Here is a 24,390-nt window from a genome sequence, read left to right as displayed (position 1 = left end):
CTGAATTACTGACCTATACACAACCTTAAATTTTATACTGCTCAACTTGTGAGCAGTTTTAGAGATTAGGTCAGGGAAACAAAACTTAACAGAAAAGGGCAGGACCGCCCCCACGGCACCTGAGCTGACCACCTCTCTGTTGGGACAGCAGCAGGACTGGAAGTCTTTTCCTTACCGCACAGACCCAAGACCCCAGCCTGGAGGTAACCACCAGAAACGCAGGCTGCTGTGCCACCCTTTGAGGGCCGACGCATTTTGCCAGAGGATTTTGGCTACTTTGGTGAGACTCTTCAGATCTATCCCAGACTGGAAATGCTTAACAGCAAATATTTTCACTGCTTCCACGTTTAAACTCGGCGCCGTTCCCTCTTGCCTGCCCTTGCCTACTCCGATCCCCATTCCAGGTCAGGGTCTCCACTGCCCCATTTTACTTGCAGAAACATCGCGTGCTCTATTGCGCAAAGGCTCTTTGCAGCTTACATCTCCTCCTCCAGCCAGTTCTGGTCGTCTTCTCTATGCCACAAAGAGAAGCTCCCTAGGTCTAGTCACTGCTTTCTGCGACATGAGCGTCAGCCCTCACAGAATTGCATCAGGCTCCTGATTGAGCCTACTCACCTTCCTTCAGACTTTTTTTTTAATCTCCTCTACAGTCAAACTGGACAGCTGCTTCTTGCCCGAAGACCTGTAAGGAGCCATTCAATTCAAGCAAGAAAAAACAATTACTACGCTCAGCTTTTATTCCTGAAGACACCCTGCTTTCCAAGAGCCGTTACAGGGAATATTGCCGGGCTACAGCTGACGGGACTGGCTCGCTTACTTAGTACAACTGGGACAGGGACAGTATCACCAATGCTAGATGGAGCCAGGGGAAGTAACATGCAATGGAAGTTAACTGCTTAGTCCATCAGCTGATCTTCAGAACCTGTACAGGAACTGCTAGTAATTCAGCTGAATTAAAGGCTTGAGAAAGTCACAGCTTCTGTCTCAATGTTTTAAAATGGACATGCCTGAGATCACAGTGGGGGTTTTTGTTTTAAGTTTGGCAACATAATAAACAACTTGACACCGAGCCTTTTAACAGGAGAAAACGAGAACCACAACAATTTCCCTGCTCAATACAAATATAAATACAAGGCAAGTAAACATTTGACAATTCCTTTTCTTTTTTTGCCAGCAACAACAACAAAAAAGAACAACTAAGTGAATTCAAGTCCAGAAACGTTAAGCAGTTGATTCTTCTCAAAAGATATTTTGCAAAGTAGTAACTCAAATACAAAATGCATCTTGGCATGTATTACAATGAAAAAGTGTTGACATACATTCACACTTTATTTCATTTTTTTCAAGGACTAAAGTACCAGTAGAGACCCATGCGTCTGCCTTACTGCAAACTCCTTGCTCTCACTGAGAAGTACTTACTCTTGCAGACAATCCCACACAAATCAAGGCTTCCTTTCCTTAGACATCACATTAAACTACTCAGGTTTTAAGTGCTGTGAATGGGATTTGCAATCTGTTATAGTGTACGTGAAGAGGATTGTCTGTATTTATGGAGCAAATGCCGGAAAACAAAAAGAGAATGACATCTCCTTTAAAGTAACTGCAGACAGTACAACTGGCATATTTCGAAATTCTAAGGCAACAATACTGGACCAGCATAGGAAACTCTGCTGTAGAGACCAAGTCAAGGTACTGCTTTCTTCTGCGAAGTAGAAACACTCTGATGTTTTTTCCCTTGTCTTTTTTTTAATTCAGTAATAGGTAGCAACATGAAATGCCAATATTGTCACCGGGTAAGTTATGTGCTCAACTTCTGCATTCAATGAATCCCTTACGATAACACGTAATGTCTGGTTTGAGTAGTACACTCTTGATTTAAGATGATCTATCTGGCAATATTCATGTATATTAAAAATACACATGCACATTTTTGCAGACTTGCAATTTAATGTATTTTCGTAATTCGCTACAAAAATTCACAACTGCTACCATACACTGGGACTCCTGCAGTAGTATGGAGAATGTACAGATGTCTTTCCCAGAACTGGCAATACTGCGCATTGTGCAAATTGTCTAGGACTCCAATCCTTTTTCAGCAGCAGTTAGAAGAAAATTTGTGGGTTGAACACCGATATCAAAATACAGATTTAAATAATTTACTCTTAAAAACATTCATATTCATAGCCTCTTACAGAAAATAAACAATTCATCTGATTATCAGATATGTCCTCAGTTTTTCCAGTTCCAAGGTATACACAGGTCTCCATCCTGCAGCACAGAGTAGAAATGCGAAATGCAAAGGTGCATGCCTTGTAGGTACGGCAACGATTCTTCTAGCAGTCGCTTACAACAATCTATCATCTGTGCACTGGAAACACTGGGTTCCTTATACAGCCGATCCAAAGAAAATTTTTCAGTGGAAGTATCGATTAGCTCTTTTTCTGTAATCATCCTCCTAGCAAATGAAGACAACATACAGTGACAAAATTAGAACTTAATCTCTTAAAAAAAACCCCTTGAAATAAGTATATTTGTAGGTTATATGCATGTAAACAAAGGTGTCACTTCATGTACAGCTATGGTACAGGTGAGATGTTTGCGCAGGTTGATACCGCTGTCTACCTCAGAGGCTAGACTGAACATGCTTCCATGACTATGGGCAACAGCATGCCTACAGAGTCAGATTTGAAAGCCTGCACCACAACTTTTTTTTGCTCACCAGGTAATTGGGAAAAAATACCAAAATAAAAATCCTATGAGGCTCCATTTTTAATATAAGGGATTAAAGTACTTAAATAACCTTGAAAGTGTAAGCTTTAAGAATAAAATCATGTTAGTAACTACTCTGTCTTCTTAACTAAGACCAGTACTCTGCATGTCATCAAAAACAATGGATGACAGGTACAGTCACCTGATGCACACTAAATGTGTTAATAACTTAGTAATCACAGAACTATATGGATTCGGTTGGACTCTATGATCTTAAAGGTATTTTCCAACCTAAATGATTCTATGAATATTGAATTCATAGCTCACAGATTATTTTTTCCATTCACTCCAAAGACTGACAAGACACCACATGGCAAGCTCAAGCTACTCAGAAATAAAGTTAACGTGCAGAATTAATTAAGAGTCACTGGAACTGTGATTGATCATCTAATGCAGAGACAATTCAGGTTCAGCAAGCCTTACTAGCTCAGGCACTGTGCCACATTAACATGGCTATACTTCCAGAGCCAGCTTGCTTATAGAAACAGCCCCGTTGCTGCCTACAACACGGACCCTGTGCTAAACAGGGGAGGAGCTACAAAGCAGCAGCGCATCTGCAGGGCCACTGGGATGTGAATCAGCCCAAGCTAAGCATGGGCAGAGCTACTGAGACTATTTGACTCACATGAACACATTACTGTAGGGGCTGAACACCACTCTTTTCAGAGCTCAGTATAGCATCTCCGTGTACTTGCATGACACTACGCCCTGCTGAGGCACTCAGATCGCTGTGCGAGCGCCCAGCCCAGCAGTCAGGGATGGACTGAGCCGGTGAGTTAACCTGGAGCAAGCCTGCCTTCTCTGCTGACCGTATCCGCGCCACCGTCCTGAACACGTTCTCTAACACCTGAGCACCAAGCTTTCCTATTCTGAAACCTCAGGGTCCCTTAAAGGACATAAAGTTAGCTGCACATAGGGAGAACTGCAGGCTTATTTTTAGTCACTTCCACAAGGAGGTTTACACCTCTATCAGAATACAAAACCGATACTTTACAAAAGCAAGGGAAGAAGTAGATTGACACTAAATCCTGCATTACTAGAAGACTGACATTATCCACACAGATATGACAATTTTTTAGAACAGCAGCATTTGAACTCCCCAGTGCATCAGGTCATATAGAATTGCAGCTACACTATGCTATTTACTGCATGTAAAACGTTGATCTGCATGTACAAAGTAAATCCACTACGTCTCAAAATATTTTTCTTTATCTCGGGGCCCCTTTAACAACCACGGAAGGATAAGGAAAATCAGAATGGGCTCTGTTCAAGGGAGCATTACATGGAAAAGGAGTTTTCAGCTTCAATAAAGAGACAACTAAGGGGAAATATGACACACCCACAAAAAAAAAAGTAGAGGTGATAAATACAGAATGACTGTTTTGTATTTCCTACAGCACAAGAACAAGAGAATGACAAATGAAATCATTGGGCCATGGGTCTAAAAAACAAAGAACACCTCTTCCCTCCTTCATATACACATGCTATACATAATTCAACTGTGCAATTTGCTGCCACAGGATATTTTGGAGCCACAAAGTGTAAATTGGCTCCAATAATAATTAGACAATTAAGGGGGAGGGGGGGAGATGATCTACTGAATGCTCTTAACACGAGATAATGTTTCCAGCTTCAAGTATTTTCTCAAGTGCAGTCAGTCAGAAACTGGGAAGGAATACAGAATAAAAACACCACCGTATTTTTTGCCCCATTCATACAGCCTTTCTGCAAGCTAATGGATGATGGAGACAGACCTTCAATATGATCCAGTATAGTTCTTTACTATTTTATACAAACCAGCAACCATCCAACACACAACAGAAAAACTGAAGATATGTACATTCTTACATAGTTACATCTTACAACACAGCTGTTTATACTCTGAGGGAAGCCCCACATTTTTCCTGGATTAGCGTCTTTATAATGTGGGCTAGTGTGAGGTTTTTTTGGAGAATGAGTTACCCACAGGCAAATGCATACATTTGCTACAACATTCCTCCCAACCTCTACAGACAATACTTTCCCAGCTGCCACATATGGACAGCTACATAGAGAGCTATTCAGCAGTTATAACTTATACGGCAAAAATAATCTAACTTCAAAGCTGGACTAGGGTTATGGAAAAATTCCAACAAACCTCCATGTTTTACCAAAGTCCATCTCCAAAATATATCCTCCCAAGTAATCAGGTCTTAACAGAGCTAAAACCAGAAAGCCTTCAGTAAGACTCATGCCTAAAATAACCTTCACAAAAAAATACCTGGATCTATACATCATGTATACACTCATGACAGTGTGATATTTTGATAACTCATTAAAAGCTTTCCAAAGCAGAAAAATAAGCTTGCAGTAACAACCTCTAAAAGGACAGTAACCCACAGTTACCTATCACAGTATTCTATTCAAAATAAAACCAGTATCTCTACTTCATGCTCTTAATCCTTGAAGACACAAACATCCAAGGTCAAGAACAAGATTTACAGTTCTGATAGATATTACAAGTCATGGACTTAATATTAAGCATGGTACTATGACTCACTGTTGTCATCTCTCTTATCTCACTCACATCTGTGAAAGAGTACCAAGGAGGTATTTCTCTCATCATTCTATCCCAATTTTTTTTCTTCCCCTTGTTAGGTGCTAACTAATCTTTTCCACAACTAACTGACAAACAACTAGAAATAATAATTCTCTAGTCGGTTTCCGTTATTTTAGTTTAGATTTTACTGCTTTCTTGTCACAATGTAAGTAACATTAATAGAAGTTTGTTGCTTTTCTTATTCAATAAAAAGGTCTCTTCCTTAAAAAACCCACACCTCTCCTTTGAGGAAGTAATTGTAAAAAAAATTGTTATGTCTTGTAAGCAAAGATCTTTTATTTCTGAGTAAAGTACGACTGTTTCTACAAGGTGAAGGATGGGTATTTTCTAACAACTGTTTATGTTCACTGAACACTGAAATTGTTGACTTAGTAAAGCTGATGGGTGAAGTTCTATTTTATAAACAGAAGGGTTTTTTTTCCCCACCAAAAGAGCACAAATACATTCTTCAAAGTTCTCCTCCTCCTCCAAATAAAACACATGACACGCAAAAAATTTTCATGAGCCAAATGTATTGAGTCACACGAACACTTACTCTTCCTTTCTTTTCAGATTCTCTCTTGCTTCCTGTGCTTTGGCAAAAATAAACCATTGAAGGGTTGCTGGATCACAGACTGTTGGGATCGTAAAGTGTCCAGATTCATGTAAGCTTGGTGCGTATCTGTCACTAATGAAATATGATGAAAGTAAAAAACAAGGTATCATTTTTTTTAATGCAAGTATTTACATGAATTACTTTCAGAATGAATTCTGAATATAAAAGAATATCAATTAATCACAATCAGAATAATTGGTAAAAAATTAATCAAGTTTGGTTCATGAGAATACAGAAGTGTCATCCATAAAGCTTTTTTAAAATTACGTTTCAAAAGCAACTGTTAACAATACTAAAAAAATATAAACAGCAGCACCATCATACACAGTTGAGTGTTGACCTGACAGCACAAAACCTTTGATTTAACCCAGCACAACACTGTAAGATAAAGACAGAACTTTGAAATTAAGCAGGATTTTCTTCATTCAAGTTAGTCAATCTGATTCCTTCTTAACCCACAAAAAGGCACTTAAAACCTCTAGAAACAAAAAGACTTCAACATAATGAAAATCTGAGATTATATTAGTTTTCTTCTTAGTGAGAGCAATAATCAGCGTAACAAAAGGAAACAAACAAATCTTTCCTGCAAATACCTACCTCTCCAGAATCATTTGCAAGCCTCGCAGGCTGCGAGGATGAAAAGGTAGTCTACTGTCACGTAATTTATTATAGAAAGAGTCCAGAGCCTCATAGTACTCTTCTAGAGTCAACAGGGGTTGCAGTTCTTCAATATATATTACTTGTATGCCTCCCAGAAGTTGGCTTATCCGATCTTCCAAGAACAGCAGCCTTTTTTGAAGTTTATAATAATTTGGCAATCTCTCAAAAATCTGTGCGCACACACACAAACAAACATTTCCTATGTTACAAAGCATAAAACTTAACTTTAAGAAATGAAATAAAATAACAAGAAACTATAAGAGAAGAGACACTTAACAATGCAAACATGGAACCCAAAGCGGGGGGGAAATCAAAGAATACAAAAAATCAGAAATATCAAGTATATACATTTCAGGCAAGACACAATGGAATAAGCTTGTAAGTATTTTCAGTTTTTATACTACAAAGGCACCAATAAGCCATAACAAGATTGATGGATGTCCTTTTTCTCTATATATACAGAAATTAATAGTTCCAGATTTAAAAAAAAAAAATCATAATCTGAGGCCTGCATAAAATGTTTATTGCCCCAGTTGTAGTGGTAGAGCTATTCCACGAACAGTCAAAAGTGGTTTTGCCAGCCTAATTTATACCAATTCTCAAAAAAGAGAAGTCTGTTGCTGGAACTAGTTCTTTCCAAGGTTTTGGATGATAACCTAGCTCGTCTTGAGTCTGAAGGGAGAGAAGAAAGGAGGAAGGTACCAGATCTCTAATCTACAAAACATACCAGAAAAGGTTAAGAAGCGATCAGACTTGTGAGTTGAGACATAGAGGGTGTGACAGGGAGAAGGCTGGAACAGGGTAACAAGTGAAAAGGGAAAGTCTGTAGTAGTAGTCACTATTTATCATCTACCCAGTTATTACTATAACATAGTTTTCCATACAAAAAAAAAAAAATACTGCTGCTGGAACAAGTCAAGTGATTTCAGAATAATCTCTTTCGAAACCCAAGAGAGTAGTAGAATCGGAACAGCTTTTGGCACAATAAAATCCTTTGGTTCAGAATTTGCATTTGTTACAGAGAAAAACTGCAAAAATCCTCTAAATAGCGTACCTCTGACCAAGCATTCTACAGACTGAGTTGGACACTATTCTACTGCTTCCTTTTTCTAATAATTAGTAACAAAAGTAATAGCACTTAGGACTGCTTTCTAAAATGGGTTAGAATTAGACAAAAAATTCTGCTCTCTAAAAACCAAGCGGCTAACCAACCTCATGAAGATTTTCACTTGACTTTTTCTGTGTATCATTTAACATGATCTTCAGTGCATTTTAAAATAAAAAGCCTTTGATTTCAGGTTCAAATACATACCTCTCCTTTGTCTTCCAAAGCAAATACCATCACCACAACTAACTACACACATTGTCCCATCTGCACAATACTTTGTGCAGATATATGACCTCTTCAGAAAACCCCTCGGCAAAGGTTAGAAAGAGGAAGCATTTCCCTTTTCAAGGAAGACTGTGTTAATCAGAAGAACACTTTTATTCCAATGGCTATCAACACTCTCAAATCTCAGAGTAGAAAGTTTTGCATTAAATTCTAGTTTCTCTGTTTAAGTTCTTTGTAAACCATTCACATTAACAAATCATGGTTTGTTTTCTCCCTCAGTGAAACATATATAGGCAAAAATTCAAACAACCACCAGAGAAAGCTTTGGATTGAGTGCTAAATTTTCCTATTATTCATTGACTGGAACACAGAAATAGAATATTCTGATATTTTAGCTGTGTGAAATTCCCAACTATTAAATGCCACCAATTATCTCCTCTACAAAGAAATATTTTTTGATAGAACTATCAATAATATTTCAGCAACCAAGATTCAAGAAGAATTCCTTAAGTGACATACTGATAACACTACATATTTTATTTGCGGTCCTTTGCATATAACACTTTATCATTTAGGATGCCAGAAAGCTTGTCAACTCTGAACTTTACACAAGCAGCAGCAGAATTCGCCTAGTCAGTAAATATAAATTTCTGCAACATTCACATTATCTGCCTAAAAGAATAAAGTGGAGTCACAAGTTGGTTAGCAGCCATTCACTGAAATGATAACTTCACAACTCCCTCTAAGTCCCATTTTTACTAAAAAAAATGGGAATGAGCTCTTTATGGATCATGAAATATTCTGCCAGTGCTCACTGCATAGACTAGAACACTGCATAACAAATTAGTTTTCTTTGTATCTAATCAGGGGTAGGACTGATTTGTTAGTGAAAGCAGCAGTAAAAGATCTGATAAAGACTGGTGTTAGTATATCACAGGATTAAATTTAGAATGCAATGTACACAGTTATGCTAAACATAGTAGCTATGTGTTTGCTTTAAATTACTCATCAGTTATCTGCACCAATTAATATTTTGGTTATAGTTTAAAAAAGGATGTCATAACAAGAGGCATTATCATTTACTTTGAAATCTTCTTACTTTGGTCCAGTGATGGTGAACATCCATGGTCCCGAGCATTATATGGCCTGCTGCACTCATACCCGAACGGTCTGTAAATACCACCGTGCGTCCTAAAGATTGAACAAAGCTCTTGACTAATTTGGGTTATTGCAATTATTCCCACAATTATTTAAGGCTTAACTATGCTACTAACATGTCACAAGCAACAGATTTCTGCAGCACAAACACACACGAGTAGGTGCTTTCATTATTCTCAAAATTTGAAAGTGATTCTTGAAAACTCCAGTTCAAGAATTTTTTTCATACAAACCTGACCTAGCATTTGCCTTCTCTCTGTTTAAACTTGACAGATTTTTCTTAACTGGACTTTTTTCTTACAAAGATTACTTTTAAAATAAGAGAAAAATCTCAGCAGACAGCATATTCAAAGAATCTGTACAAATCATGTATACAGTAGGAAACATATAGAATCATAGAATCGTTTAGGTTGGAAAAGATCATCAGGTCCAACCTATATACTATAATATGCTATATACTTAAAGTGTATATATAAATAAGGTAAAGGTAGGTCAAAGAACTATTAGCACAGCCATTCAACACTACTTCCACAGAACTCTCTGCAACACACAAGCTGTAAGAAATGCTTTCACATTAGGTTTTTGCTCTTTTTTAAAAGCAAGAATAGAGACAACATAAAAGGATAATACTAGGTTTACTTTGGGGAAAACAAATCAGTTTTGAGTCCGCGTACGGTTTTTTAAGTAAAGTACAAAGATCCTCAAGAATTCTTTATGGTAAAAGCACAGGCAACTATTTATCAAAATAAGCTTCCACAACAATCTTCAGTGTGATGTATTAATCTACAAGACAAGGCTTAAATAGAAGCTTTTGCTCTCAGAAATCAGTTTTTCCAAAATCCTTAAGAAAAAGCAACACTGACTTTAAGGCATCTAGTCCATCCTTGTACCCCAAGGCAAGATCAACTGTACCTGTATAATTACTGACAGGTATTTGTCCAGTATATTATTAAAGATCTTCAAAGATGGAGACTACAACAGGTTCACAAGACAGACTTCTCTAGCACTTTAAATCCTTAGCATGCTTAGGTAAAGAAACTAATTTGAAACCTGATACAATTTAAAACTACTACTTATTGTCCTACCCGCTCTGCCTTTTGACAAAGGATTAGGTGAACGCTCAAATGAAAGCCACTCAAAACTGAGTATCTGCAGACAGGTATAAAATGTGCAGTTACGATTAGAGGAAACACCTCCTGCCACAGGTCAAACAGCTGTATGAGAAGAATGGTAGGTCAGGTTTACAGAATATTTTACTTTTTCTTGAGAAAATTCAGAATTTAATTTAAGTATTTTCTGGAACATGCATGATAAGAGAAGCCAATATAATTTTAAAGGTATTCTAGTAAGTCCTCCTTATATTGATTCTTTAGAGAGCTACTCTCATTTTTGTCTTGAATCTACCATGGGTAACAAATCTATTGCTACCTCCACCCTTTCAGAGGTTCAGTCTGGATTTTTTACTTTCATGGTTAATACTAAGCCTAGTGCCTTCAACTCACCCAGTTTGCATTTATTAAGAAGTAACATAGAAGCTGAGTGTAGCGAATACACTATAAGGAAAGGTCACTTTAAAAAATACCCAGTAGCTTAAAATGTAAGTTCTCACCAGCTTTTCAGTAAGCCTGGCTGGCAGGTTTGTTTTTGCAGTTATCAAATGCATTCACGAAAAGAACTAGAGCTCCCTTGTCGCAGAAGACTCACGCGCATCTTTGAATCAATACTATATTAGGATATATGAAACAAGGAACAGAAATACCTTTAACATTCTTTAATATTTCAGGTCTCTGTTGGACTAAGCGACCTAGACTGTGTAGTTGGCTACAGCGGTGAGCAATACCCCAGCTTCTCTGCCACCTAAATAAAAACATAATTGAAAGCATTTCATTCTCAACATTATTAAAAAAAAAAAAATCACAGAAATTCAGATGCAGCTGAAAGCTTTATAACACAAACAACTCAAACAAAATAGCACTCCAACAGTAATAAAAGCAAAGGCCTACTGAAAAGCTGTCTGTGCCATATGCTATTTGAACAGATAAAAAGCCTAAATAAAATTTCAGTCTTTCTTAAAATGAGTGCCAAAAAAAAAAAGGGGGGGGAATAAAACCAGATACAGGAAAAATAAATATAAAACCTGGTAGACAGAACAACTTGCAAATCTCTCCCTCAATAAGAAGGGGGTTAGTAAGCAAATAGCAACAGACAACCCAGTATTTGTTTCAGTCATGTGGCATGCAGTTTCTGTTTGTACACTGTGTAATGTCTGTCTAGAGGAGCAAATACTGTATATAAGGACATTGTCTCTTTTTTTTTCCCTTTGAGTTCCTAGCCCAAAACGTTACTATGATTCCAGTGGTAAGTTGCTATATATATTCATATTTTACAGTGGAATAATTTTTATTAAACCATACAGGAGCCAGGTGTTACATTGGTGACTTTAATATACATAGTTTTGATATCTCTTCCATCACAGACACATCAGAAAAAACTCCTAACTAAATTTCAAAAAGCATTTAAATTGTAAAGTTGTCCCAGTGTATTGAAAAATTACAGCCTTTTATAAACCTCTAGCTGATATAAAACTGTCTCAAAATGGGAAATGACCATTCCCTTACTGTACTGGGTCTGTCTGGGATGAAGTTAGTTTTCTTCATAGTACCACTGTATTTTTTACTAAAACAGTGTTGGTAACACACCCCTGTTAGTGTGTGCAGTGCTGGCACAGCATCCAGGTTTTCGCTTTTTCTGCCCACTCTGCCCCCCTCCATCAGCGAGTAGGCTGGGGTAGGCAAGAAGCCAGGAGGGGACACAGCCAGGACAGGTGACTCCAGCTGATCAAAGGGATATTCTAGACTGCAGGATGTCGTGCTCAGCAATAAATGCTCAGGGAAAGGAGGAGGAAGGGGGGACCTTGTGGTTATGGTGTGTGTCCTCCCAAGCAAGCATCACACATGCTGAGGCCCTGTTTTCCAGAAGGGGCTAAACACCTGCATGCCAATGGGGAGCAGTGAATGAATTCCTCCTTTTGCTTTGCTTGAAGGCAGAGTTTTGCTTCATTTCACCTATTAAACTTCTACCTTGATCCACGAGTTCTCTTGCTTTTGCTCTTCCTATTCTCTTCCTCCCATCCCGCTGGGCGTATATGAGCAAGTGGCTGCGCGGGTGCTTAGCTGCTGGCTAGGGTCAACCTACATCACCTCATTTAGGGAAACCTAACTGGCAAAAAAACACTCTTTGGGATGCAAAGAATGGCACTATGCCACAGCACTTATGAGGCAATTCAATCTATTATAATGCAAGTCATTCTAATAACTATTTACTGTTACCTAGCAATATCACTTTGCCTTCAGTAGCACCAGGCAGGAATGTAAAAAGGTGACTTATAGATCCTACCTTCTCTTCAGCTGTCCTAAACTTATACATGGAATAAAGCCAATGACCCCGTTATTTTTTCAAACCTCTGTGAACACTAGCTTAAAGGAAGCCAGGGTCTTTTACAGGGTGAAAGGAAAAAAAGCATGATTTCAGAAGCTCTCTCTCTTTCCTGGTTAAAGAAGAACTTAACAGCCCTTGAAATAATCCCCCAAAGTTTATTTTTCCATTGTTGAATACCCTCACTGCCATTTTCCCATCCTGAATATCCCACTTCAGAACATCCTCATTTGAAGGCACAAAATTTAAAAAAGGATCATAAATTATTTTCTGGAAAACATTATGAAGAATTAAGATCACCAACTGTACTCAGCCTTTTCAAGAAAACAAATCTCCTCCTCCTCCTCTGGAGTGTGGGAAACAAGACACTAGAAAGAACAACATTTTTATTAAGCCTTCATGGGATGTCAGTATGTACCACGTGCAAAGTGGCATTTCACTGCCAATCTAGTTACCTTTTAGATATTCACTTGAATTCAGGAAGAGCAATTTTATCCAGCAAAACACCCAAACTAATGCATACACACAGGTCCTATTTCAAGTGCTTATGTGTTTGCCTCAACTGGAGCCTACATTATTAGTCACAAATACTATGTCTTTTTGACCAGATTGTAATAGGAAACTTTTGTCCCAATAGAATTCTTCTAGAAAAATATTACTCAGTGCAATAACACTTTTACATATATGAAATATAGCTGTTTTGCTGGAATAAGCCTTTAAAGCTCATAGCATAGCATTACACAATACTTCCTTGCTTTAACTGTCTTAATGCAAGTCCAACTGATCTAATTTATTACCTGATGTCTGAGAGCTGGAGTTGATGAGAGAGTTCAAATTTTAAACGTTCTAGTTCTTTTCTAAGTGGCAAACTCTTTTTCAGCTTTTTTATTGCACTTGCTTCATTATCATCTAGCCAGGATCTGAAAGAAGAGGAGGAAAAAAACCCAACAGTGGAGGTATGCTGTACTATCTTTCATGCAAACAGTACAACTAACTGAATTCTTACCGTTAACTTCAACGTTTTATTTCAAGTTACAAGGTAATTTTTTAAAAGTAGAGGACAGAAACTGAAATTGTTGAATTCTTTACCTTAAGGTATCTACAAAGGAAAACCTGGCGCTTAATGTCTTGGGGGGGGGAGGGCAAAGAAATCACATTGAACCAAGACACTGACAGTGTTATAATCCTAAGACTTGGAGGTGTGAAAGGTGCAGAGCAGCAGATTAGCGTGATTTAGGGGGGCAGCTTCAGAACTTGGTGCTTTAATGAAAGGAATTCCCACACATCTGCCTTTTAAAAAAAAAAAACAAAAAAACAAAAAAACAAAACCAACAAAACCAAAACACCACCACAGTGATCTCATAGTAGACTATCAAATAAGGGAGGTGGTACTAAAGGGCTAAGTTAGGTAACTCTTACAAAGCTGGGATGAACATAGATTAAGCAGGTCAAGTTTTTAGTTCTTTTGTCAATAATCACAACCAGGCAAATGTGACTCCTGGAGTACATCTAAAACTTTCAATAAATAGATCATTCTGTTTCTAGGAAAAAGCTACTCTAAGAGATTTAGCCTTTGTTCATAGCATAAACTTCTTTTCACACTCTTATTTTTACAAACAAATACTTCCCATTCTTATACTGTATTCTAAGTGAAAAAATTCAAACGTGGAAGCAAAAAGAGAGGCCCAATGCCAAATGGCTAGGTATTAAACCCAGACTGTTAATATGTAACTGTTCGTGGCATTTCTTGTAAACATATAAAAATAAGTAAAAATATTAACTGAGATTTAACATATTAGAGAAGTGTTTTACAGTAGCATATATTATAGTAGTTTAATTTGCAAGGTGCTAGGCAGGATGAAGGGTATTCTTTGCTCTGAAGATACTACAATCACAGTTCTGCATTTATTTCAAATGGCACCTAAGCCTCATTGTTACAAAAAGTTTTTCAAGGCAGTATTTTTCACTCTTCCCCAAAACGAGCACATACAGATTTTATGAACAACCAACTCCTAAAACATAACATGCTGCATTTAATGCAGGTTCAGTATTTATAATTGCCTCAATTTAAATATTAAGGTTGGTATGCTGAACAACAAATCAGAAGCACAACACTAAGATATCTGGCAAATTAAAATAACCTTAGTTTTCATGTATTATCTCCCACCCCATCCCCAACAGAACATGACAGTGAAATACTAACAACAAAGTTAATAACCATATAGTTTTATGTTACAGAAGTCCTGTAACAGGTAAGGAGCTATTTGGAGCAAGTGGAACCTCTGCCTCTTTCTGAATCGCCCCCAATATTCCACAAAACTGAAAAACTAGATCAACCAAAACTAGATTGACCAAACATGAATGCTGGGCAAAAAGACAAGAATGCCTCAGCTTAGCTGGTGCTATAGTTATCCCAGGAGCTCATTTGAACTCTCTTTAATTATGAAAAGCGTGACAGAATTACATGTTGGACAATAAAGTTTTGTATTGTTCAGAATGTTTATTGATTGCCTTTAAAAAAACCTCAGCATTAGAATAAGACCACTTTAGGTACAGAATATCAGTTAAATAAAAGCCTTACATACATTAAAGTTGTTTCCACTCTCTGGGCTTGTTCTAGTTCCTCCTCAGGATCTTTGAATCCAGTAAATGAATAGTAAGTCTTATCCCATTTGATAGGTCTGTTCACTGTGCTTTTTGCATCCTTGTCAGGCTGAGAGTTCACATTCAAACTTTGAATATGCTCCGTAGATAAACTGCAGGAGTTGAGAATATCTAACACTGTGCTCAGGAGATCCCTAGTATGTAATGTAAAACTGACTGCTCGAAACCCTATAAAATATAAGTCCCACAAAATCAGTATTATTCAATTAGAATTATTTAAAATGCATTCACATTTTTCTCATCTTACAAGAACCCAAACAAGGCATACATAGTTGGAAATTATTATGACATTGTTATTTCAATACTGCAAAATTCACGTGCAGTTTAACCTTTAAAACTGTTATGTGTGCAAAAATATAAATAGAGCTGTTTTAACTATCTGACTCATTGGACAAATAGGAAACCTAGTTACAGATGCAGCATAACCCAAAAAAGGATGCTTTTGCTTTAGCAGTGGCAGTTTTGTCCAACAGATCTACACAATTCATGTTACTACTGATCATCACTTTGGATATCATTTACTGTAGAAATGCAGTATTACAACAGCTCTTCACAGGCTATGAACAGAAGCTTCAGAACAAAATATTACACTTGCACACTGGCTAAAACTAAGTCCCATCACTTAGCTACTGGGCCTAACTGCCCAATTAGAAAGCAAGCAAGTATCAGACTGCAGACCACAGCTGCTGGTTCAACTGTTATTTTAAGTAGACTGGACAGAACACTACTATTTTCTTTGTAAAAAAACTATGAATTTGTTTTCTAGTACGAGGGTTCCTCACAAGTTGCTCAAGTGTTTTGACTAGCAGGATACAGAACATAAAACCCATCTGTTAGATAAGGCATATTGGTACATCAGAGACAAGTACATAGAATCAAATTAATCAAAACCAATATTCCAAACTCAGCAATACCTTCTGTAGTCTCAAAGCTAAGAGACAATGTGGTAAATAGAACCTTCAGACATTATACAGCTTCTGTTTACAGAATACATTCCTACTGATCCTACAACCACCCTGACATTGTGTACTACACATTATCTGCAATGGAAACAAGGACTCAACTGTTGTTCCAGTTAAACATGATGACAGTATTAAAAGCAGAAAAATTATCATTTACATCAACTTATGTTTTTTACTTCCTCATACTGTAACTTGACCTCAACTTTGTAATTTCTCGTTCTTTCAATGCTTTTTAAAGCTTAAGATGTTTAATTACTTGGGATGGTCCTAGCTGTCTGATCTAACACATATTTTCATGGTTTGACAGCATTTTATTCAGTTGAAAAGTCATTATGACTGCACAAGGCTAACTAATGGTCTGAAAGAATTTAAATACAGGAAGATATATTCTGCACGATATAAAACCACCTGAAGCGCTGAAGGATTCTTGAACATTAGAAGAGTTTGGTTCTCTCTCTCTTACATAAAAAGTAAGCTGAGTTGGCTTAAAGGAGCGAAACCCTGGTTTCTGTAGATTCTCCAAGTAGCCATTTAACCTCTTCAGAGAGTTTTCATTTACTTCCTGTTTAAAAAAAAAAAAGAAATAAAATAAAACCCACATTATAGATGATGAATTTGGCTATTTTTCATCTATACCTTTTAAATCTTACATGTAGAACTAGTTTTTACAAACTGCCAGCTGCTCTTAACAAGTAGTGATATAGGTCATATTCTCAGCATAAATGAATAATTATCTTGCATGAATAAATTGTATGATGCACATACTTGTACATTCTTGTACATTCCAAAACACCACTTTCAAGGCTTTCAGGCTTAAAGAAATCTATTAATTCAAATATAACGCACAGCATTTCAAAATGATAAAGCAAGTAATATGTACTATAAATTAGACTGTAAGGATACAGTATTTTCTTTATAACAATTAAACAGAAAATATGACTAATAAATAATGGATGTTTAAGGGATCTATCTTTGTTAAAAATAAAGAAAGTGCATCTTTTTGTTCTCTGGTAACAACCATATTAAATTCTAATACTACTTTTGTTTCTCTGACAGCAGGAAAACCAGAAAATTTCCATCCTTGATACATGACACGTTTACAAAGAAAGCACACGAGAAGATTTTTACCCTCTCTTTGGGATGCTGGCCAAAGAAATCTGGATGCACAGCAAAATAGAAAGGTCTGAGAGCATTGATGGCATCAGCTCCTGACAAAGTTCTTGACTGAAGAATGCATTGTAGCAGTATCTTCTCCAGACATAACCTAATAAAGTAATAAAATGTTTATGAGTGATGCAACCAATCAAGTGACAAACTAATATAAATTGCATTGGAATATGACAGAAAGGAGTAAACATTCACAGTTGCAAACATAATAATCTAAAATTGGTATTAGAAGTCTGAGCGCTGGGACTTGGGACTCACAAAGCTGTATTTATATGGAGCAAATCCAACAGGTTCAAGAGATGGTGGATGCTAATGGCTGAAGACATGTAAATAAATACATTTTATTTACATACTCTCTCAAAGCAGGCTCAAATAAAAATTCCCCAGTCAAGTAGTTCGAATGATAGAGACTAGCTTTAGTAGTATTTTTTGTAGCTATTGCTGAAGCTGCTCTTAAAAGCCAACCCTTAAATACTTTTGAACCTCCAAATTAAAGCCCAATATTTTTCAAGCAGTGCCAAAAGAATATGAAATTTTACCCAGGAGTAATAATCACAATTCAATCAAAAGAAGTTCTGCATTAGTTTCTGAGGTGCACATACTTGTGCCCATTTAAAAAAAAAAAAGAATCTACGTTTCCAAACATACTCTTTTATAGAAGACATCAAGTAAAAAGACGGTACTTTTTTGCCCTTTGATCTTCACTGAAAGAGAAGAAAACAAGGACTAAAAGAAATTTCAGTGGTAGGAAAAGACGACTGTTTCACCTAAGACCAGAAGGCAAAGTTGAGTTGAAGAAGTTCAGAAAGTATAAAAGACTGAATACCTCCTATTATGCATAAATTAAACAACAGTTCTGCAAAGAGCACCCTTGTGTAACAGAAGACTGAAATGGAAGGAAAAACAAGCTCTGAATTAAAGACCACCAAAATTTCCTGCCATAGCTCAAAGCTGATACTCAGCAAACTAATTGCCAAGAGACAGTCTATATAAAAGCAGCAAGAAAACGTGAATTGGTAAATATTTAATAACAGATTTCTCCTTTAGCTGATTTCACAGGCTCACAAATTCAATGGGCCAACCATCTTCTCCGATTAATGTTCATTTTAGTTTGCAACTCAGAAGGGTAGGGATTCTGCTCTGTTAAGCAATACAATGCTGCTTCACTCCTCACAGTATCATTCATCCAAACTGCAAGCCCCAAATAGGAAAATACATGGCAGATTGGAGGCAAAGCTGCTTCCAATTCACATAAAACTATTAACTTTATTAATAATAGTAAGCAAGACTGTTTTACAAAGAGCTATTTGTTCAGCATCCTAGACCAAATAATTGGTCACAGGTCTAGGACACAGAAACATGTGAGACTTTTTCCTGACTGCTTTCACTAATTAAAAAAATTCCAAAGTCCCCAGATTTGTGCTCAGACAATAAGCAGTATTTTTCATTTTTGCAAATGGCAGAGTAAATGACAACAGTTGAGTTGTCAAGCAGATGCAATAACCCTTACTTTACCTTTTTTTGTAAACCTTTCCAGCTCTTCTTTTAGAAACATGGAAGCGGTTAAAGCTAATGTTTTCTGCCTAAGAGGCAGGCAAATATTTAATTAGTAGGTCTTAAAAGTCAGCTTGCTGAAAACAGAAGACATTTTTGTAGAAAAGTCGAATAGAAAATTTGTAATTTAAGATGACTGATGGAATTTCAAACTGTTATGACTAAAACCAATTTTCATGCGGGTAGATTAAATGGAAAATTAAAAAAGTCAAAATGTATTACTGGCAAACACTTCTACCTCCTTACTGGCTGCACCTGAGAAAGACTCCAAGACTAGTCATCACTATAGCCCATGATCATACTCAAAACAGCAGGAGATGGTGAAGTACCACAGCAATGTCACATTTTTATGGAGAGCGAAAGCTCTCAATGACAAGAACATGCCAGAGCTGCTCAATGATGCAGGAAAAAAACCTTTACCTGACCTGGCAAGAAAGGAAGCAAAGCACACTGGATAAAAGTCCACTTGGTCATATGCTTTACCATTTTGTATCCAGAAACACCAAAACAGTCATCTTGCTGAGGAAAAAAAACAGCAGAAATTTTCTCTCTCGTTGTTTTTTTTTTTGGGTAGCAAGTGGACACAAAGCGGTAAAAAGGAAAAAAATTCATTCCAGCAAAGGAAAAAAAATAGTAAATTAACCAGCTCCCTATCTGATAGCAGTTTTGATAAAAACAGCCATGCAAGAAACCCACATCCTCCCAGATCCAGCTGCTAGGAGGAAGTAAGGAGCTCAGTTCTCTCTTCACCTTATTCGTACACCATTTCCCCCATCCACTCTTGAGCTACGCTGCATGCTGTTTCCAGTAGTTAGGAAAAAAGTTCCCACATACCTGGAAACTATTAATCATACTTCCAAGTTTATTAATCATAAACTTCCATCTGGTATTCTACAAGAAAAATGGCCAAGTATGGTTAACTTCAGTTCCCTTGTTTTGTATCTAAACAACACTGTCATGCTAGTAGGAAGGCTCAGGATTCCAGCCAAAAGTCTATTTTGAACTTGCTTAAAAGAGAAACGCTCAAAGGCCAAAATTAGTCTGCGTGACAGAAGGAAGAATTCGTTCACTGAAGGTGAAAGACAGAACTCTGAGGCATCCTTCAAGTGAAGGGACAAAATAAATGAATTAAAATGAATTTAGAGAGAGAAAATGCAAGAAAGATGCTTATGGCTTCGCTCACAAGGAGCAAGGATTGTCCCAAGAAGTTCATCCAGATTTGAAGAGCAGAGAAAGGTTTAGTGTTAAAATCAAGGTCATAACCACTTTGAGGACAGCCGTCTCCACTTCATGAAAGATATGAAACACAATCTCCACTAGAACACATTATGCAATTGTACTCTAGCACAGATTTAATTTATTGATTGAATAATTCCCTCCAGCTTTCTTTTTACTTTTTCTTCACATCTCTCTGAAGTTTAACTTTTTGGCTTATAGCTTTGGCACTGAAAAGCTTTGTTAAATTAAGCTCATTATTACACATATATTCACTCATTTTGAAACACTGAGCTTTAATAACTCAATAATGCAGTAATACATTGGATATCATATTCAGATTTAAACTACCACATTCTCATAATTAAGCTATTTTAAAACCCTTGTTTTGTTGAGTGCCTTTTTAATATCTCACTTGAGGACAAGCATATGGCTTTTGGGGATTTTCAACTGTGGATGCTCTGTTGAAAGCTTCAAGCTGTAAAGATGAGAAAGCCAAAGAAATAAGCATTAAACAAAAACATCAAACCAGTTTTACATATATGCAAGTCATAAGCAAACACTTAAATATATGCTAAAGGTAAATGAGGTCAGCAACATGCCATACCTTCTCACGGCTCTCAAGCAGCAAAACATTTCAGCAACTCAATGGTCAAGCTAACTTTCAGCCATCCACTAACTCACTTAAAAAAAAAAAAAGAAAAAAAATCCTGTTTAGTAACGGACATGATTATTTCCTCCTGTTACTTACCAGTGCATTCTCCAAATCCTAGGTGATAACTTTTAATAGTAATACAAAATGGAGAAATCACACATAAACCCTAAAGTTTTGCATAAGTATGTTTTCAGTTTCTTCTACAAACATCGAGTCTTACAAATATTAAGAGTTGTTACCATATTTTGATTTGAAGATGAGTATTTAAAGATGTTCCAGTTAGGAAAAGAAACCTAAACAATTATTTGTTTAAAATGTTTCTACTCTTCCTGATGTTCAGTTTTTGTCTTAAGTATAGAAACAAAAAAACCAGAAGCTTTCCTTAAGCACTAACACATACCAGCTCGTGGAATTCCACATAAATTTTTATTCTGATGAGTCCCAAACTTTCAAACAAATGATCCTACTTGAAAATTTACATGCCAACTATTTTATGGGGACACAATATAAAACCAAAGGGAAAGACACTGTCATACAACAATGCCTGGAAATCTTTATCAAAAGTTTGCTGGCATTCATAAAAACAAATCAGCAATTTTCACCAGTAACTTCTGCACTTTGCAACTGTAATTGAGGATTTTCCAACAGGAGATAAACCACTTAGCATGTCAGAGTGCAAACACATACCTAATTATTAGGGATTATGAGGGAAGCTCCCTATTGGCAATATTTTCTCATGTGTTTTCATGCACCTTTTTTTTTTTAAATATACTTTTCTTCGCACTTTTCAAAATAACACGTTCCCAGTAAGCATGCTATTTTAAAGCACCTGGGATGAGCAGTTACAAGAGAAATACCAAACCCTCTTCCAATACAGCTAGTACTGGAACATGATAGTTCCTATGACTATTTTGCAAAACACTAAGTTTTAGAAGTGCATCTTACTAATACAAATATACATAACTAACAATATAAATTGTCTACCAAATATTTTACTAGAGGTGAACAGAATGAGAAAAAAATAGGCTGAGCTAAAATATCCCCAAAATACTTTATAATTATTGTCTTCTGATTTTCAGCTAGGTGGGCAAGACAACAATAATTTCATTTTTAGTGTCCCTAACAACAGTCTTAATCATAAACTAACTTAAATACATTAACAAGCTCCCTGGTAATAAAACAGTTTTTTCTCCCTGTAATTTTAGCTTCAGGGATTTGGACAGAGGATGGAAAAAATCCAAGAGTCTCACTAATCTGTGGTGATGCTTTATATAACTAGACAAAAGTATCATTGTTGCTTGTTTTAAATGCTCTATTAACCATTTAGAAATTGTTACATTGCTTAGTTAAGAAACAAAATCTCCTGGGTTTGAGTAAGTTTCACCTGCACCTCACCTCAAAGATGTGCTTGCTAACACAAAACATTAATTATGTTGCAGTCATTTTGCAAAAGCCTTTGGAAACAGGACATTGCATGCTACGGCCTCACCTCGCACACCGAGATTATCTATTTCAGCTGTTTACCTGCGCTTGACCCTTCAGGCAGCATGAAGAAAACAGTATGAACATAAGCAAGATAACAGTGAAAATGAGCTTGGGTGAAAGTGATTGATGCACTGCTTGAAAGAAAATAAGCTCTAGTGATCCAGCCACTAACTAATAGTTCTAACTATTTAAAGCAGAGCCCTAATAGAATTCAGTTTAAAATGCACTGACGGCAAGGACGCCGGTCTTTCCTGCAGCTACCTGACGGCACAACTGTTGGCGATGGGTGTCGCGGGCCTTCCCCCCCCCCCCCCCAATTAAAAAGGCAGGGAGTAACGAGCAATCTCGCGGAGGGCAGCAGCCGCCGGGCCCGCCGATGCTGACCGCCCCGGGCCGCACGCTGCGCGCAGGCAGGTGCCTCGGGACTCGGCTACCGGAGAACGGTGGCACCGAGGCGCGGCCGCAGGAGCTGGCGCCTGCCGCGCCGCTTTCCCAAGGCAGCCGCCGGAGACCCCGCCGCCGGAGGAGCCGAGCGAGGCGGCCCCGCCGCCCGGCCTCACCGCCCACCAGCCGGGCCCGCGCCGCCGCCAACGGCCGCCCCGCGCGCACGGACCCGCCGGAAGGTGGGGGGCGGGGGGCAGCGGCAGAGCGCGGCCCCGTTTCAGCGCAGCCCCCACCCGAGCGGGCTCGGCCTCGCACCCTCCTCCGGCCGCCGACGCAGGGTCGCGCGGCCTCCCCCCGGTGTCCCCCCTCACGGAGGAGCCCGCGGCCCCCGGCTCGGCCTCCCCTTACCGCCGCGGCCGGACAGCGCCCGCCGGGGCTCGGCCCCCATCGCCCGGCGCAGCCACCCCCGCCGACGGCCCCGGGAGGGGGCGGGGCAGCGCCGCGGCGGGCGAGGGAACTCCCGGGGGCAGCGCGCGCCTGCGCTCCCGACCCCGGCAGCTTCTTCGCGAGCGGCCGCTCCGCCGCCGTCGCCCCGCCCCCGGCGCTCACGTGGCGGCCGCGTGCCCGCCCCCGCGCAGGCGCCGTCGGCCGCCCCTCAGGGCCGCGCCTCAGGGCCGCCGAGGGCTCCACCGCCCCCGGGCCGACAACGGCTTTCGCAAACCGCCACGCGTCGGGGCCGGAGCGTTGGGTGGAGCGAACACTCGATAGCCGCTGATGTCGTGCTTTAGGTGTTGGTAATGCCCTTGGCTTACAAGCTGCAGCCCGTCTGGCAAACCGGACCGGTGGCATCGCAGCCCTTCCTCCAGGAGCCGCGACGCCGGACGCAGACCTGCGGCCCCTTCGCGTTTCAGCGACTGCCGCTTCTGACAGTGGAGCGTCTCCACGGTTGTCGCCCGGGGACGCAGAAGGGAAACCCGAGCGAAGAGATTTTTGCAAGGAGGCGGGAAGGGGTTATCCAGGCGCTCACGTGCGCTACACGCGTCCTTCGTTCTGCAGAAAGAAAAGGCCGAACGGGCAAAGAGCCAACCGTGAGCCCCGCGGTCCCAAGGGGAAAAGCAAAAGCTGTTTTCCTGCAGTTCCTAACGCTCAATGTATACGCACAGTTATACATCTCTCTCTTCCAAGGCAGTTGGTGCCAAGCAGCAGCTGACGGAGAGACGCGCAACCTCAGAGCAAAGACGCCTATTGCTGACGGGTTTCAGAACAAAGAGAGGTTAACTGTTGGGGACTGGAGTGGTCTGCGTACAATCTATTGCATTTCCAGGTGGAAAAGGTTAAAAAGAGGACTGGTGAGGTTTAGGAACTGTCCGTAGTTCAGTGAAGCTTTAAATCAAGTTAACACTCTCACAACCCCTGGGGGATTTGCATAATTTCCATAACGTGCAGCGTGTTTTCTGCCTCCTGATAGAAGCCATCAGTTATGTAAGCAAATTGGTTGCATAATTATGCAGATGGGAAAATAAATTTAATTGCTTCAACAGAAAAGCGTGCTGTTCATTTCACCCGGGATTTCTTTTAGCTCAGTGAGGAATAAAGTAAATTGGGAGAGGTAATCAGCAGGTGACACTGCCAGATACCGGGTCCATTGCGTAGGGGACCCATTTTCCAACAGAGCCGGAGCAACCCGCCCCCCCCCCCGAACACAGGAATGAATTCCTGCTTTTTAGCTAAAGGTCTCAATGCTTATTGCTTATA

At 39.0% G+C, this 24,390-nt stretch overlaps 1 protein-coding gene across 2 annotated transcripts; it reads right to left on the bottom strand.

Moving 5' to 3' along the window:
• TCAIM (T cell activation inhibitor, mitochondrial) lies at nt 1-23,219 on the bottom strand. 2 transcript variants are annotated; one of them, XM_087770634.1, is made up of 11 exons: nt 23,044-23,219; nt 20,719-20,794; nt 17,304-17,439; nt 16,584-16,737; nt 15,135-15,381; nt 13,347-13,469; nt 10,874-10,971; nt 9,056-9,147; nt 6,561-6,793; nt 5,904-6,035; nt 1-2,455 (listed from the first exon to the last, which is right to left on the bottom strand). In XM_087770634.1, exons 2-11 carry the CDS (start codon nt 20,745-20,747, stop codon nt 2,230-2,232), a joined length of 1,470 nt encoding a protein of 489 aa, XP_087626760.1. In that variant the 5' UTR covers nt 20,748-20,794; nt 23,044-23,219; the 3' UTR covers nt 1-2,229. The 2 variants fall into 2 exon arrangements, with proteins under 2 accessions (XP_087626760.1, XP_087626766.1); XM_087770640.1 differs by lacking the exon at nt 23,044-23,219 and adding an exon at nt 22,291-22,543.
• Between the last annotated feature and the right edge of the window lie 1,171 nt (nt 23,220-24,390).

This window comes from Nipponia nippon, unplaced genomic scaffold (assembly GCF_047370975.1).
Source record: "Nipponia nippon isolate SJK-2023a ecotype South Korea unplaced genomic scaffold, ASM4737097v1 scaffold_1, whole genome shotgun sequence".
Taxonomy (NCBI): domain Eukaryota; kingdom Metazoa; phylum Chordata; class Aves; order Pelecaniformes; family Threskiornithidae; genus Nipponia; species Nipponia nippon.
This window is presented reverse-complemented; position numbering and strand designations above follow the sequence as displayed.

Excerpts from the sequence above, each read along its gene's own strand:
- TCAIM (XM_087770634.1), bottom strand. The coding sequence starts at position 20,747 with ATGTTTTGCTGCTTGAGAGCCGTGAGAAG. Across the intron at positions 17,440-20,718 it reads TGCTTGAGAGCCGTGAGAAG|GTTATGTCTGGAGAAGATAC; the intron begins GTATGGCATGTT and ends TTACTTTATTAG. Across the intron at positions 16,738-17,303 it reads GCCAGCATCCCAAAGAGAGG|GAAGTAAATGAAAACTCTCT; the intron begins GTAAAAATCTTC and ends TTTTTTAAACAG.